The sequence below is a fragment of the Lissotriton helveticus genome, chromosome 8, assembly GCF_964261635.1.
Source record: "Lissotriton helveticus chromosome 8, aLisHel1.1, whole genome shotgun sequence".
NCBI classification, from domain to species: Eukaryota; Metazoa; Chordata; class Amphibia; order Caudata; family Salamandridae; genus Lissotriton; species Lissotriton helveticus.
In genome coordinates, this window is record NC_136069.1 from 1,247,047,959 (window position 1) to 1,247,065,228 (window position 17,270).

General features: G+C 52.9%; 1 protein-coding gene across 1 annotated transcript in view; it reads left to right on the plus strand.

The window, feature by feature from the left end:
• Window positions 1–17,270, plus strand: part of HERC2 (HECT and RLD domain containing E3 ubiquitin protein ligase 2) — a 1,611,099-nt gene that overhangs the window by 1,405,106 nt on the left and 188,723 nt on the right. The window contains 1 exon segment of the mRNA XM_078658234.1: window positions 542–736. Within this exon segment, the coding sequence (XP_078514360.1) occupies window positions 542–736 (195 nt within the window).

Here is a 17,270-nt window from a genome sequence, read left to right on the forward strand (position 1 = left end):
TTTCGGACAGGAAACATGGCTGTGCCACACGGGAAACATGCACATCCCAAGTATATTAAGAAAGGAAACATTTGCCCTTAAGGTACCTTTTTGTTAAAGAAACATTTGTAGACATAAATCTCTCTTAAAAAATGCATTCCATAATCCTGCACATGCTCAAAGATATTCTTTAGTTATACACTCACTGAACATGATGGAGGATTAGAAGCAAATCACTCCCCATCCATTATTTCCTTGCCTGATGGTGCATGACTATTTCCAGTAATGTTTTCAGTAATTAAATAATTGTGTGGCAAAGGCAGAAGTGAGAGCTGACAAACCCTAAGCGGAAAACAAAAGCTTCAGCGTGCCTGAAAATGTAGGTAATCCCAAATGCGGATTACATTAAATCTTGCTATTGTTTGCACAGTGGACTCTGCATATCATTTTGCTGTTATAATTTAATAGAAAAACTGAGGTGAGAAAAACATGCACTGGAGGTTTCCGACCAGATAATTGTGTTGTGAAGTAACTAAACTCTTGTGGTTTTCACTTTCATTAGGTGAGTCTGTTGACGACTGTGGGGGTGGATACAGCGAGTCCATTGCAGAGATGTGTGAAGAGCTTCAGAATGGCCTCACTCCCCTGCTGATCGTAACCCCGAATGGAAGAGATGAATCGGGAGCTAACAGAGACTGCTACCTGCTAAATCCAGCAGCCAAGTCTTCCCTTCATATGAACATGTTTCGTTTTCTTGGTGAGTATATTAATAGCCTGGTTTAGCTACTGAAATTATTTATTGAACTGTCAATTGTCAAGTAGGTTGGTAAGAGTAGCGGATCCTAATTCTTTGTCAAGAGGTTGTTCTTGGAACAAGCCCTGCTGGATAGAGAGCAGCGTGGGCTGCAGAAACTCTTGGTGCAGGGACACATGCTCTATAAGACTGTTCAGGTTATGGAGCTGCATCTAGCCCAAATTCGCCAAAAGCCATAAGGCTCCTGTTGGCCAGTTTCAGGTTCAACTCGCTGCACCATCTTTTGGCTTCTCCAGCTGACTGGGCTTTGCCCGATTGTAGGTTGCCCTGCGGTTGAGACAATAGATCTCCGCAGGATACCCTACACTTCATTATATTTTGCTGCTATTTTAGTAGGCCCAGGAAGCTATTTTTAGTCCCTCTGCTAAAGTCCCTGAATGTTTCTCAAGTAAGGCCGGCTTTGGTTTACCTGTAGATGCTGCGCAATACATTTGTTATGTTTGCTGTTTTATGTTTTTACGAGCAGCGTTGTTGTCTAGGAAATCAAGACCTGATTAGTTCTTGTACATTTCTGGCTGACCGGGGCTTTCTGTTTTGTTGACTGTCATTTTCATGTGGGAATGTTTGACTGAGGTGATTTTATATTTGTCTTTTGTATTCTTTTATGGTTGTTCATGTCAAACAAATAAATATTTTATGATGGTAGTGAGAGTAGCTATGTCTTGAGTCTATACTCTCTATTTGTAGTATATCCTGACATCTAGTGGTGGGACCGGAAACTGCTTTTGAAAAGCTTTTGATTTCATAGCTCTGTACTTTTAACCCCTTCCATGCTCATGACGAGCTCAGCTCGTCATGCAGTACACTGCTCCTGTGCTCATGACGAGCTCAGCTCGTCATGAACAATGGGATTTCAAGAAGATCAGCACCAAGGATGAATTGCCTTAGCACTGATGTGGTTAATACATCATTTGCTTTGTATCACCATGCTTCTTTCTCCCATGCAGTTATGTTTTATCCCCTGGTACCTTTTATTCTTAGATAAGTGTAGACTATAAACTGCTTATTTTGCTCCTAGTATTGTGACCCTCATTAGTGCTTTGGTTCTAGCCATTTTTAGGTCTCGCATGCGCTGATTAGGCAAAATGACATTTTGCTATCGGTACGGCTTTTCAGCCAAACACCTGCACGCGTTCCATTGCCTTCAATGGCAACGCGTGCACGTGTGGCGATTTACTTGCGGGAGCGCGCGGCGCCATATGGAAGCAATTATCGCTCCTGGCGCTGCTCCCTCTCGCAAGTGAAACGCTTTCAATCGCCCCCTCCTCTCGCCCCTCCCCCTGCTGACTCCTTGTAGCACGAGGAACGCGCTTGTTAAACCCAGCTGGCACAGTTTACGAGCCATCACGGGATTTTATGAGAGCAGAGCGTTTGAGTTGTTTGAGAGCACTCAAACTAACTGGAAGAAAAACAGTTTATGTCAAATCCTGGGGTGAGCACTAAGCACAGTGCCAGTCTTATTCACACGTGCAATGCCCCCTGTGTTTACCAGAGCCCCTAACATTTATTGGTGCGTCATCCGCCCTTTCCAAGCGTGCAGTGCAGCGGCGTGCGTCCATCTGAGCCCCTGCCTTTCACTGATGTAGTACCAGCCCTTTAACTTGTGCAACAGCAGCGTGTCCGTTCACCCTAGCAGTTACCTTGCACAGAAGCAGCACCAGCCTTTGCCATGTATGCAAACCGAGCCAATACATTTTAGTTACGTACGGTGCTTTAAATGGGCAGGCAATGTCCGCTACTGAGTACCTGCACTTCTCAGCACTTAGCAATGCATTTAAGTGGTAGAGTACCGGCACTTTTCAGGGACAAACAGGTACTCCACAGAGTGAGTACCGGCACGTCTAGGGTTCCATTTAAAACACTGGTTATGTAGTGAGAGGGGACGCCACATGTGCAACAAGGGGCATGTCCGTGGAGTAGATTTCTTCTGCCGATTGCGCACATGGAAAGGGCTGGTGCTCTAACAATTATATAACACCAGCCATCCCCACATGTACAGTTTTGCACGTGTGCATCCCAGCTGTACTGATTAAGTACCTACAGGAAATCAACAGCAGGATATCCGTGCACGAGCCCGTTCAACAAGCGCTCCCCGACACCCCACGCTTCTCGCGGACAGCTGAAGTTCAGAAAAAACACACGACTCCAGGAGGGGTCTCTGTCACGAGGCATGCACGTCATGCATTCTAGAGGTACCTTCTACACAGGGCGTGGTCTGAAACTATGCTTGCTTGATCAGTGTGCAGGTCTCCGGCATTAAAATAACGCAAAAAAAACACACATACAAATATACCCCTTTGCAGATCGCAGTAATATCCGATATTCAAGCACCTAGAGACAATTCAGTTGGGGGAGGGAGGGTTCTAAAATCCATTAACCTTTCTGCCTTAAGTAGAGTTGATATTCCAAGGATGTTTAGCAGCCACACATGAGTGGTTATTATGCATTTTCTCATACAGCATTTTGAGGTAAGTCAAGACTTCTGTGGGGACACCTGGCCGAGTAAGTTTAGATGCAGCAGAATATCCTTTGTGCAACAACACCAACTGTTGCATGGCTAGACACATATAAGTTCCCAAATGCGAGACCTATTGGCTATGCCAATGCTTGTTTCTATGCTCTTCTTTAGTTTGGGCAGCGTATACAGTTATATTCTGACCGCATGCACAACATATGGGAAACGCTACAAGAAATGTGCTGCGGCATACCTACATACCTATTGCCAATTGTCTACAATAGGACAATATCCGCCTAGCGTGTATTCATAGTATATGTGATGACAAGAATTTAAATGCATTTTTTTTAAGATGAGTTCTGAGATTTAGTTAAGTGAGTTGTGTTAGCCATGCATACATTATTTTGAAAGCTGCTTAATTCCGCTGGGTACCATATTTGTGAGTCTGACTGTCATCATTTATCTTTATGCTCCTTAGACAGTATCGTTTTTAGTTGGCTTCTAAAGCATTGATGATTTTTTTGTCCTGAGGCTTCTTCTGCAATTCAGCTTTTGGGGATAGCCTACTGAACTGCAACTGTTTGACCCTCCCTCCATACTCCACACTCCTTCGACCAGGCTGTTTTATTTTCTAGCCGATTAAACAACTTGATGTAGTCTTTTGTTTATGGTAAGCAGGTACTTCATACCATAATGTTTTGTGTCCCAGCCACAACAACATAAATTGTATGTGCTCTTTTGTGGGTTGCAGTGTGGGTTTAATATTGGTGTATTATGAACCCTAGTCTAGCCTGAAATTTTCTGACAGCTGTATTGCCCTTCAGAATGAGGTGGCTTTGGATCCTACAAAGTCTACCCCCTTCGGATAGGTGGCTGCAACATTCTGTGTGTGTTTTCAAACTCTCAACTCCCAGTCATAACTTCAGAAAGAAGTAGCCCTACCTGCCTCTCTCCTTGAGCAGACTAAGAATGGCAGGATTAATGTTCTTTGTCAGCTTGCGTCTCCTTGGAACATTTTGCAGAGCAAGAACAAATCAGAACACGCAAGGTCAGTGGGACTAGGCAGCAGTTTCACCAGCGTACTCTGTTTTTTTCTCTTGGCCTTGGTCATCTTTTGCTTTTGACTGATTAAACATAAAGCAAGATATGTGCCCTCAGTTGCCTTCAGTTCACCCTCAATCCTACAGCTGGTACCACTTCACTTTGAATTGCCCATGTCAGTACAGGTCTATCTAGGATAAACTAGACCAGGCATGCTGGGTCTTCATTTGCCGTTATTCCTCTTCTTTGGCCTGGTTACAGATACTCCATTGGATCACTTGCTTCACAAAGACATGCCAACCTATTTTTACTTTGTTTTAAAAGAAGGTTTTCACTGGAGCCTACAGCAGAATGCAGCTGTTGCTGAATTCTAAGGCTGCCCAGTCTTGATTCCACCGCATTCTTATTTCTCCATTCTTTCTGTCACACTTTTCATCTGTCTTACTCTTGCAGTTTTTTTCATTCCTGATTTCTCCCTTTGTCTATTTTATCCCTTCTTTATATTCCTCCTTCTTTCTCACTTTGTGCCATTCCATTGTTTCCTGATGAGTAATTTTCTCCAGATGGATTACCAGGTGATCAATTGGGAGCATAAGTTGTAGAAGTCGTCCAACTTGGAGGCTGCAGGCTTCAAGTCTCTGGACAGCACATCCAGACATCTTAGGATATATCTTTTTTATCTTGGGCACTCTTCAAAACAATTGAGTGGTGCCATCCCAGATGCAAGTCCTCATTCTTTGCACATAGTCTAGAAGGTCAAATATCTCAAATTATGACGTGTAGATCAGGCCGGTGCCATCATGGCTAGCTGTCATCACTAGCTCTATATTCTCTTGATCAATGTACATACCTCCTGCCTGCTCATATTGAAGATTATTGTACACATATGCTTAATCTGGGCAAATAGGCAGCAGGGAAAACTACTCTGATGAACAATGGTCTAATTGCAACTGCTGTTAGGACCTTAAACATCATTCTTTGCAGTGCACTGCCAAGCAGGGCCAAAGTGTTCAGACTTAAAATGGGACGCCTAGCAAAATCATTTATCTGATAGAGACTACTAGCCGCAGATTCCTTCACGTAGAATTATCCCAAGGCGAGAGACTGGATCCGGAAAACTTTATGCCACAGCATCCTTGCGGCCCGGGGGAGGGGCGGCACCACGCGACTCCGTCCAGGCGTCGTCCGCGCACGTGACGTCAGCGAGGTCACATAAGCCCCAACCCGGCGCGCCAACATCAGTTTTTTTCCTTTTACGCGTGCAACGCGGAGCCCGTCTCTGTTCGGGCCTGTTTGGGCCTCTTTTTTCTCCCTCAATTGTGCGCTTTTTGGTGAACAGTGTGCGAATGCCTTCGGGCTTCAAGACTTGCACATCATGTGGGCGTCTTATGTTGGCGACTGACCCTCACCTCATTTGTATGTGGTGTTTAGGGGAAGATCACGGCACCACTGATTGTGAGGCGTGCCAACAGTTGAAGCCGCGGCGGGAGTGCCGGATGAAACTACTCGTGGCGCGTCTCTCAAGGTCGGCTTCATCCCCTCGTTCAGTCTCGGTAGAAGATTTCAGATGCAGCCATCGTCAGCCTCCCTCTCCGATTTCGCAAGAGCGTTGCTCCCGGTGGGTAAGTGTTGCAGATTGTCCCCGGGGGCTGGTGTTCGGCCTGCTGGGGGCGTGGGTTCTCCACGGGTGATGCGGCCCGTGTGTTGTCCTCCTATCCAGCGTTTCCCGGTGAAGGGGCGTCGAGAGTCCAGATGGAGACATATGCGGCGGCCTTGCAGGCCTTGCTGACGTCTCCTTCCCCTTCTGGGGCATCAGCGGATCCCTTGCATTGCGTGGGGCCCTTTGGGGCATTGCCGGCGGCTCCAGCACCGACTGGTTCGCCTCCAGACTTCGAGGATGTGGTGCTGTTGGGGTGCGGTCCTTTGGGGGTCTCTCCTTCAGACCACGTCGCCTCTGCCTCGCAGCAAACTCCTGCGGGAGTCCCTGTGGTGTCGCAGGAGGTCGCCAGGGCTCGGGTCGCATCCCCGAGCCCCTCTTGGTCCTTGGACAAGGTGGTCCTGTCTAAGGCCGAGGCGACGCCGCCACGGTGCCGGCAGCAGCTGGACCGGGCGGCGCCACAGGGGTCGGTGGACCCTCCTCATCCGAGTCTCTGGGTCGAGGCTGGATGGGGACCCCTCGTCCTCCTCCGGGCCTTTCTTGTCCCTCCACGAAGGCGGCTGCCTCGTCGGAGGGCGGGTCGGAGGTTGAGTCAGCCCTCACGGCGCCGCATTGATCGCCCGGCCACCTCCATCACATGTTGGGCCGAGGCTGGCGGAGGACTTCGTGTCACTCCCCTGGTCCCTCTCGTTCCTCCATGCAGGCGGAGGTAGAGTCTGCGCCATTCCGGCTCCCCCCTTGGCTGCTTCGGATCTGGTCCCCGGCGTGGTGTGGCTTCGAGGAGCCCTATCCTGCGTCTCCTTCGGCGCCGGATGGCGTTGCCGTCCTGCCTCAGGCGCTGGACTCTACGGCACCAGACAGGCGTCGAGTCGCGGTTTCGTCTACGGACGCGCTCTTCTCCGGAGGTTGGGTACATACTGGTGTCATCCTCCCCGGAGACAGGTCGCCGCGTGGTGGCTTTTTCGCCGGCGTCATCGAAGGGTGGCTCCCCACCATTCCCGAGGCCAGGGTGCTCGCAGGAGGAGCGACAGGTCCCCCACTCTTCGGTCCCTTCTGACTTCCAGGTCGTGCCTTTGCCTGCCCCGCTTGGCTTCGGGGACGGCCGCCTTGGTTTACAGCCGTCGCCCACAGAGGAGCTGCTTTCTCCACCGCTGGGCCCTACGGAGGCGGGTGTGACCTTCGCTCACGCAGTGTCCGCGGCTGTAGCCATTCTGCCCATGGATGACCCGGTTGCTCATTTTCCGGCAGACCATATCTTGGAGGTTCTCCACCAGGGTTCCCATTAAGGGTTCGCTTCTTTCTTCCCTTACTGGATCCTGGAGGCGCCCCGCCTCAGGGGATCCGGTGCCTCAACACCTTCGGCGCCGCGTGACCCGGCATGTCTTTCCCTCCACCCCTCTGCCTCAAGTCCACTTTTGCGGACCGCTTTACCCTCCCTGCCGCCACTGTTGAGACTGCGTGTTCCCTGAAAATATTCGGGAGAGGCTCATTGATCTGTTTGACGGTAGCCTGTTGTTCCATGCCCCGGCTGACTCCGCCAACCAAAGCTTCCTGGCAGGCCTCCGTCCTCCTCCTCATCCGCCTTATCCTCCTCCTCCTCCTTCCCCTCCACAGTGACTGCTAAGTTGGGCTGGTTCTGGGCCTTCTTAGGCCACTTGTTCAGACTGTGGAGTATGTTTTCTGGCCATTGAGTCCTTCCCTGGGACTTTGGCATTGTTGGCTGCTGGACGGCCCTTTGTGCCTATGTGTGTATGTGTTTTGCTGGAGTTGTTGCGCAGACTTGGCTCTGAGATTAGGCGTTCTGCTTGCTTGGGCTGCTTGTCAAGCCTTCTGCGGGGGTGTTTTTCCCCGTGGCCCTTTTTGTTTTTTCTTCTGCTGCAGAAGTTCTTCCAAAGAGGGTTCCCATGTCTTGGGACTTAACGTACCCTATGTGGGGTAGTGGTAGCTGTTATATAGCTAAGCTGTGCTAGGGAGTTCTGGTCGCCTTCAGGTGCTGGTTCTTCATGGCTTTTCTGTATGTTGCTTTTGCTTCTTGAGGTCGTATGCGCGGCCCCTCTTAGTGGTGTGTCCGGGCATATCCTCACTTTCCTGCTCCTGTCCTGAGGGCCGGGATGATTCTGTGTGCTCCCTTGTCAGGCGTAGCCTTTCCGGTCTTCCTGGGGTGCCGGGCTGTTCTTATTGCTTCTGGCAGCTTATGACTGTAGGCGCCGTTCTGGCTGGCCTGTTGCCTTCCATCTGGAGGGGGCTTGCCTTCCTTTCCCTCATTTCATTGGGCCCTCTAGGCTTCTTCTTCTTCCTCCTCTGTCTTGTGCAGGAAGGGACACCTTCCTGCACATAAACAATCAATGGCCTTTGGCTGTTTCTATGTCTACTGCGCAATGCAGCGCACATGGAAACATCAAGAACTCATTGCGCCAGGGTAGGACCAAGTTTACCCCGGTCTTAATTTTGGTACTGCCCCATATTTATGCCACCCTTGTAAATATGGGGCAGCGTCAAAATCAATGGGTGTTGCGGTGGCATTACATGAAAGGGTGCCTTATTTACAAGGCAGTGTTAAGCCAAGCCCCTATCGCCACCACAACGTCAGAAAAAGTGACGTGTGGTGGTGATAGGGGCTTGTAAATATACCCCTTAGTCTTACCAGCGCCCCTCAGATGTTCGAATTGGTGATGGTTGCAGCACATCTGCAGAGGTCAGGGGGTCAAGTCTTTCCCTATCTTGACAATTTACGTAATTTCAGCAGTTTTGCACGCTGGAGTTTCAAAAAGGAGCTCTCAATCTTGAGACTCTTTTCATCTTGAATGGCTCTCCAGCCTCCTGTATGCCTTTCCACCAATACCACTCCCGCCCAGTGTTCCTAAGAAGATCAGGAACGATGGACCCAAGTCATCCTTGGATTTCCGGATTGGGGACGGAGAATTTGATACCCAGAATTCCTAAGCATGAGCATCAGTCTTCTGATCAGGCTGCCTCTTCAGGCGATACTCCTGCTAAAGAAACAGGGCAGAGTGCTGCAACCAAATCTGAAAATGGTCTGCCTTCATGTGTGGAGACTGAGTGGAGGCAGTTGACAGCTTTTGACCTTCCTCCCGAAGTCTGCAACGCTATTCTGGTAGTCAGGTGTCCATCCACCTAGTCGGTATACACCTGCCTTTGGGACAAGTCTATGACATGGTGTACAAAGAACAACGTTGATCCTTATTTGCACCTCTTTTACAAGTTCTCTTGTTTACTCATTCCTTGGCCTAGCAGGGCTCTGCTTTGGGTGCCATCAAAGGTTACCTTTCTGCCATCTCTGCCTTTTTTTTGGTTGCCATTCTAGCCATCCCTGTTCAAGTCACCTATTGTAAATAGCTTTTTGAAAGGGCTTTTAACATGTTTCCAATGATGCCCTTTTTTATGATTCAATGGTACCTCAACCTGGTTCTGACATTCCTACTGTGCTCTCCCTTTGAGCTGCTACACACTTGCCCACACAGACTCCTCACCATCAAGACAGTATTCCTTGTGGCAATAACATCTGCCAGGAGAGTAAGTGAGTTTTAGGCACTGTCCGCTAACCCTCCGTGTGTCTTGTTCTATTGAGACAAGCTGGTCTTCTGGACTCTAACATGCTAAATGGCGAATGTGGTAACTCTATTCCATGTAGGCCAGTCTACCACTCTTTTTACGCCCAACCGCATCCTACTAAAGAGGAAGAGACCACTTGGACCTAAAAAGAGCATTGTCATTCTACCTTGATCATACCAAAGAGTTCTGAGTAGACGATCAACTCTTCATCTGATATGTCGGGCCAAGACAGGGAAGGCTGTGCAGAAATGTACCATCTCACGATGGATCGTACTCTGCATCAAAATTTGCTATGCATAGGCCATAAACCAACCCTAGAGGGCTTGCATGCTCATTCCACCAGAGCCAAAGCTGCTACCACTGCGTTAGCTTGCGGAGTCCCTGTCCTGGACGTCCGACAGGCATGAATGTGGGCTTTGCTGCACACATTCACAAAACACTACTGCCTAGACAGTCTGTCTAGTTGTGACAGGCACTTTGCCCGTTAGGTCCTGCAGAATTTTCTGGTATAAACTGTTTCACTATCCCACCTCCGGGCAGGTATTGCTTGGGTATCTTTTTTAAGGTAAGGAATCTGCGGCTAGAAGTCTCTATCAGATGAACAAATTGCTTACTTTTGGTAATGCCTTATCTGGTTGAGACTCAACCTAGTCACAGATTGCTTACCGACCCACTCATCATCCCCGATCTGCAAACAGATTTCTAGGGACAGGGTTGTTCCCCTTTCAGAGTCTAAGTCTTCCACACCAGTGTTCTTTGTTGCTCCGCACTCCTGGTGTGGCAGTCGTGAAAAGTAACTGCCATCTGCGTGCTGGGGTGGCGCATATATTGGCACCACCCACATCACTTTCGGCGCAAACGACACCATCTACTGGCGCATAGTGGTACTGCTCACAAAACATTTCCGGATCTATTTTAACGCCTGGGGATAGCTCTAAAGTGAGGAATCTGTGGCTAGATAAAGTCTAAGTTAGAATATCCCCAGGCGTCAGACTAGATCCAGAAAACCTTATCCCCAGCTGTACCTCTGCACGGCAAGGGGAGGGGGGGGGGGGGATCACCCTGCTCCGTCCTGACGTCGTCCATGGAAGTGACGTCAATGGAGCCATATGAAACCCCCCGGCGTGCTGGCGTCAGTTTTCTTGTTTTCCGCGTCCCAACGCCGATCCGGAGAAGCAGTTCCCTCTGGCCTGTTTTTGTTTTTCAGGCTTTCTCTATGCCTTTTGGCGTCTGGGAACAAAGTGTGATGCCTTCGGGCTTCTAAGCGTGTGAATCCTGTTCGTGGCAGATGTCGGCGATGGATCCACAAGCGATCTCTATGTGGTTCTTGGGAGAGCATCACGACTCCGAGGAGTGTGACGCCTGCTGCCGGTTGAAGCCGAAGTCCCTGCAGAAATGGCACATGAAGTTGCTGTCCACCCGGATGTCCCGTTCGGGGTCCTGACGCCGCTGGTCTCCTTCTCGTGCGGGGGGGTCGGTTCGGGACAGGTCGTGGAGTCATTCCTGTGGATGTCGCTCTCCTGCTGCAAGTAAGCACAATAAAAAGAAGTCAAGGAGGTCACCAATCTCACACAACGGCAGGGCCCGATGCTCCCGGTCTCCACCAGACACGGGCCCTCAGGAGTCGACCCTCACTTACCCACCATTACCTGGATCTAGGGCGAGTCGCGCCCAGATGGAGGTCTCTAGGCCTTACTTGCCATCTTTGGGTCACCCCCTCTCCCTGGCACGTCTTCGGGCCCCATAGAGGGGGTAGGGGCTCAGATCGGGGCTTCCCCGGCGGGTCCGCCCTCGACACCAGTCGAGCACCCTGACTCCGGTCCCGGAGTCGCTGCGACGTCGGGACACAGCCTGGAGGGGCATCCTACTCGCACGTCCAAGCCTTCCATTTTGTCTCCGCACAGCCCTGTGAGGCTCCCTGCGCCGATGCCGGCTGAGGCGCAGTCCTCGACTCCGTTTCTCTCCGGGGGTTCCCACCTCGGTCGACGCCGGACAGATGAGGCTCCTTCTGGTTTCATTGAAGTCGAGACAATGCCGTCTCAATGCTGATCGACGCCGGTACCATCCCTGTCCGTTCATCATTATGTGGAGGCCGAATCTGAGGAGGCCCCTGTGAGTTTGCCATCCCCAGGGTTGTTTTGCTGTCCTCTGGGCGGGACATCGTGCACTGGCAGGGCCTTGAATGTCCTCAGGCTCACGTTTAGGTGGCAGGATTAGCCTCATGCCGTCCCCCACGGATGACCTGTTGTCGCCACCTCGAATGGCCAAGGTGGCTAGTGCGGCTTTTGCAAGGGCGGTTCAGAGGGCTACAGACATTTTACAAGTGCAGCCACCCTCAGTCTCTCTGCCCTCTGATCCCTTACTGGATTTACTCCATCAGGGCACCATGGAAGGGGAGCCCTTGTTGCCTTTTGGCAAGTCGTTGTACGACGCTCTTCGAAGGACTTGGTCGAGGCCTTCTTCAGGGACCCGGTGGATTGTTCTATTGCACATTGACATCGCCCGGCTCCAGAAGACCCTGTCTGTTTGTCCCTCCACCCTAGGGCTCAGGGGCTGGTGATTCAGGCGGCTTCAGTTTCGCTGTCTTCTGCCTCTCCTCCGTTACTCCCTCCCACTTGGGAATCTAGATGCTTATAGTCGTATGGCCACCATGTATTTGCATCCACCAGTGCAGGCCTTAGATCCCTGAACACGTCTTGCGTGTTTGCATGGGCTACTTCTGCCCTTTGGAACATGGTCGAGCGCCTCCTTCCCTCTCTTCCGGGGTCCTAGGGCTGACCTGGAACGGTTGATTCGTGATGGCCGAGAAATGGCGCAATTTTCCATTCGGTTGACCATGGACACCACTGATTCGGTGGGTCGAGCTATGGCTTGGTCAGTTGCTCTACGCCGCCATGCCTGGCTGCGCGATGGCTGTTTCCTTGCCAGTGTCCAGGAGCGTCTTAGGGATTTGCCCTTTGATGGGGTCACCCTGTTCGACAGACAGGCTGACTCGGCGGTTCAACGTCTCATGTCAGGGTTTCCATGAGTTCCATGGTTTGTAGTCCTTGTTGTGGACTTTGGCTTTTAGTTGCAGTTTTGTCACTGTTTTTTCCGGTGCTCTGTCTCTGTGTTCAAGACGTTATTACCCAGACAGAATGTGCGGCTTTTCGCCGTCTTGTCCTTCTTTTGTTGCAGCTTCTTTTTAGCCCTCAGTATATGAGCTCGGCTCAAAGAGGTGTCCCTTGCTTTTATAGGGATGGGCCATACCCTATGTGGGGTACTTGTTGGCTATTGTGTAGCTGCTCTTCCTGGCACGGGAAGTTTCAACGGTTTTCGTCGGCTACTTCTCTTTTGTCAACGTTCTTCCTGCTGTTGTAGGACAACCCCTCTAGTGAGACCCGTGAGGTTGGTGCAGTTCTCTCCTGGGGGTTTGGTGTTGTAGTCTACGGTTGGTCCTTAGCTCTTTCCTGTCTCTGTGGAAACACACTATGTGTGTACACATAGGCTATGGTTGCTGTCGCATGGTGCCGGCGGTGTACTTTCCGCCCGTGTCTTGGCTGCGTTCTACTCTCAATTCTTGGTGTTGGTAAGTGATGGACAGAATGTGGATCAATGTCACACATTCACCCCAGTCCAAAGATCTGGGCCCAAATCCATCGTTTTTCCACTCCACACCACCCTGGGTTAGACAATGGCGATATGCAAATCAGCGCTGACCCTGTGCCCCATGGGAACAGTCCAGTCCGAACTACAAAAGCCATGTCCTTCCCAGAACGGAAACAAGCATCCGAGGACCGGCCCGGTTTCGAGGTAACACCTCTCTTCAGCCCGGCTAGCTTGATTCCAGTGGTGTGGAGTGCCTGGGACTCACGTCTGAGCATCCCCAGTACACTTAGAGCGGTAACTGCAAACAAAACAGTGATGGACAGAATGTGGATCAATGTCACACATTCACCCCAGTCCAAAGATCTGGGCCCAAATCCATCGTTTTTCCACTCCACACCACCCTGGGTTAGACAATGGCGATATGCAAATCAGCGCTGACCCTGTGCCCCATGGGAACAGTCCAGTCCGAACTACAAAAGCCATGTCCTTCCCAGAACGGAAACAAGCATCCGAGGACCGGCCCGGTTTCGAAGTAACACCTCTCTTCAGCCCGGCTAGCTTGATTCCAGTGGTGTGGAGTGCCTGGGACTCACGTCTGAGCATCCCCAGTACACTTAGAGCGGTAACTGCAAACACAACAATGATGGACAGAATGTGGATCAATGTCACACATTCACCCCAGTCCAAAGATCTGGGCCCAAATCCATCGTTTTTCCACTCCACACCACCCTGGGTTAGACAATGGCGATATGCAAATCAGCGCTGACCCTGTGCCCCATCGGAACAGTCCAGTCCGAACTACAAAAGCCATGTCCTTCCCAGAACGGAAACAAGCATCCGAGGACCGGCCCGGTTTCGAGGTAACACCTCTCTTCAGCCCGGCTAGCTTGATTCCAGTGGTGTGGAGTGCCTGGGACTCACGTCTGAGCATCCCCAGTACACTTAGAGCGGTAACTGCAAACACAACAATGATGGACAGAATGTGGATCAATGTCACACATTCACCCCAGTCCAAAGATCTGGGCCCAAATCCATCGTTTTTCCACTCCACACCACCCTGGGTTAGACAATGGCGATATGCAAATCAGCGCTGACCCTGTGCCCCATGGGAACAGTCCAGTCCGAACTACAAAAGCGAAGAGAGGTGTTACCTCGAAACCGGGCCGGTCCTCGGATGCTTGTTTCCGTTCTGGGAAGGACATGGCTTTTGTAATCTGAAAGAAACAGGTTAGTATTAGATTCCTTACCTTAGAATATCCCCAGGCGTCAGTCTGGATCTGCGTCGGTAGGCGTCGTCTGCAGGCGTCCCCTGCGGCTCCGCGTCGTCGGCGTCGTGCGCCGTGATGACGTCGCTGGAGTATATAGACGCCGCCTCCGCGCGCTGACGTCAGTTCTTCTTTTTTCCGCGCCAGTTAGCGCAGATCCGAAGAGCAGTACTCCGGTCTTTTGACCAAGTTTATTGTTAACTACTTAATCTTCTACGGTGCCGGTAGGATGCCCGGTTTCAAGGGTTGCGACGAGTGCGACCGCCTGATGTCGGTCACCGACCACCATCGACTCTGCCTCCGGTGTCTGGGCGCGGACCACGACGTGGAGTCCTGCGTCGACTGTCGGGCCTTGACTGGTAAAGCTAGGCGGGAGCGGTCCCGCAAGCTTCTCGAGCTCCGTGTGTCGGCCCCGCGTCGAGAGCGGTCCCGGTCCGGTCGGAGGTCGAGGGAGCGGTCGAAGGAACGATCGCGGAGCCGCCATGAGCGCTCCGGGAGTCGCCACCATTCCTCCGGTTCGTCAGGTAAGCGTAAGAAGTCGGGGCGTCGTCATCGTACCCCTGACTCCCCCCGACGCCCGCGTGATGCGGCCGGGGGCTCGGGTGGCCCCACCCCCGCGGCCCCGCGTGGGTTGCCGACGCCGTCTGCCCCATACCCGTCGGTCCCTGGGGAAGGCGCGTCGCGTGAGGAGATCGAGGCCTTCCTCATCGCTATGAGGGCGAGGTCTCCTCCGGCGGGGCCTACGGCGCCTGCGGGCCCGTCGGTCCCGTCTGGGGGCCCGAGCGGTTCGGGTGCTCCTGCCTCGACGCCGCCGGTGGCTCCGGCCTCGGCGCCGCTGGGCCCCTCAGGTTCGTCGCCGGCTGGTCTACCGGCCTCTCCGGCGTCGGTTCCTTTGGGCCAACCCGTGGTACCGCCTCCGCGCGGTGCAGCGACTCCGCCGTCGGTTCCGGCCGGCGTCGGGTCCCCGGCGCCGACGCCACGCGGCGCCACCCCCATTCCCCCTCTGACTCCTGACGCGGAGTCGGACCGGCGTCGTCCGACGCCGGATCCGGCGCCGATGGGGCCCATTGACCCCGAGGTCTATATCGTCGATCCAGAATACGGCGATGAGGACGAGTATGGAGAGGGTTGGGAGGGGTCTGAGGACCCTTTATCCCGTGCCTGCCAGTATGATGTGGACTGGGTAGGTGATCTGGGTGATGCCAGTGGTCTGGACGAGTCGCCCAACCCTGGGTTTGTCTCCCCGACCCCTGTGGCGTCTGAGGCAGGTGCTGCCTATTCGGTGGTCCTGATGAGGGCTGCCAAGGCCTTGAGCCTTGAGCTCCCTGTCGCGAAGGTCAAGCCGAACATTCTGACCGAAGTGTTTAAACCGCAGTCATGCCCCCAGGAGCCTCTGCTGCCGTTTAATGAGGCCCTGACGGATGTCCTTTTGGGCACCTGGTCCAGGCCCGCTTCCGGTGCACCGGTTGACCGGAACGTTGCCAGGCGTCACCGTCCGTGCTCGGACGACCCTGCCTTCCTATCCACCCATCCCTCCCCGGAGAGTCTGGTGATCCAGGCCTCCACTTCGCAGTCCGCGTTCCCGTCGGCTCCGCCCGGATCGGGAATCAAAGCGGTATGACCAATTTGGTAAAAAGGTCTTTTCCTCTTTGAGCGCTGGACTGCGGTCTTGTAATACCGCGTGCCTCTTGGGCCGCTACACCCACTCCCTGTGGGATACGGTCGAGGAGTGTTTGCTGCAATGCCCCCAGGAAGTGCGGGACAAGCTCACCCGGGCCTTCGTTGAAGGCCGGGATGCGGCGCGGTACTCGATCCGTTGTGGTCTGGACACGACCGACTCGCTGGGACGGGCTATGTCCACGACGGTGGCGATTCGTCGCCATGCTTGGCTGAGATCTGCCAACTTCTCGCCAGACGTCCAAAATACACTCATGGACATGCCATTTGATGGCAGTCGCCTGTTTGGTGACAAAGCGGACCACGCGCTGGAGCGCTTCAAGGACTCCAGGGTCACGGCCAAGTCCTTGGGTCTTTCGACCCAGCGCCAGCAGACGGGTTCGTTTCGCCCCTTTCGTGGCCAAGGGAGGGGCGGTCCCACACGTGCTGCCAGCCACGCGCCGCAGAACGCTCCCCAGCGCGGTGGCGGCCGTGGTTTCCGCCGTGGTGGCGGTAGAGGCCAGCGGCGAGGTCAGTCCACGCCTCCCCCCGCTGCTGCATCCAAGCCTTCCTAGTCCGAGCTTTCGGGCTCACGTGACGCCAGTGGGTGGCAGGGTTCGCCATCACCACTCACGCTGGCGCGCGATAACATCGGACAGGTGGGTGCTGCAGCTCGTTCGAAGGGGCTACGCCCTCCCCTTCGAGTCCACTCCTCCAGCCATGCCACCGCAGAACCACCGTGTGTCGGGGGACCACTTGACACTTCTGCAGGAGGAAGTTACGGCCCTCTTGGCCAAGGGGGCCATCGAGCGCGTTCCTGGGCCAGAAGTAGGGTGTGGTTGCTACTCCCACTACTTTCTGGTGCCCAAGAAGGACAAAGGAGGCCTGCGTCCTATCTTGGACCTACGGAACGTCAACGGCTTCCTCCGGAAGGAGAAGTTCAAGATGTTGACTTTGGCTCAGGTCTTGGCTGCTCTAGACCCACAAGACTGGATGGTAGCGTTGGACTTGCAGGATGCGTATTTTCACATCCCTGTCCTGCCGGCCCACCGGCGTTACCTGCGGTTCACGGTAGGCCACGAGCACTTTCAGTTTATCGTGCTCCCCTTCGGCCTTACCAGCGCCCCACGGGTGTTCACGAAAGTGATGGCGGTGGTCGCAGCTCATCTGCGCCGGTTAGGGGTTTCAGTCTTCCCCTACCTCGACGACTGGTTGTTGAAGGCGGGCTCGCCCCAGACAGTC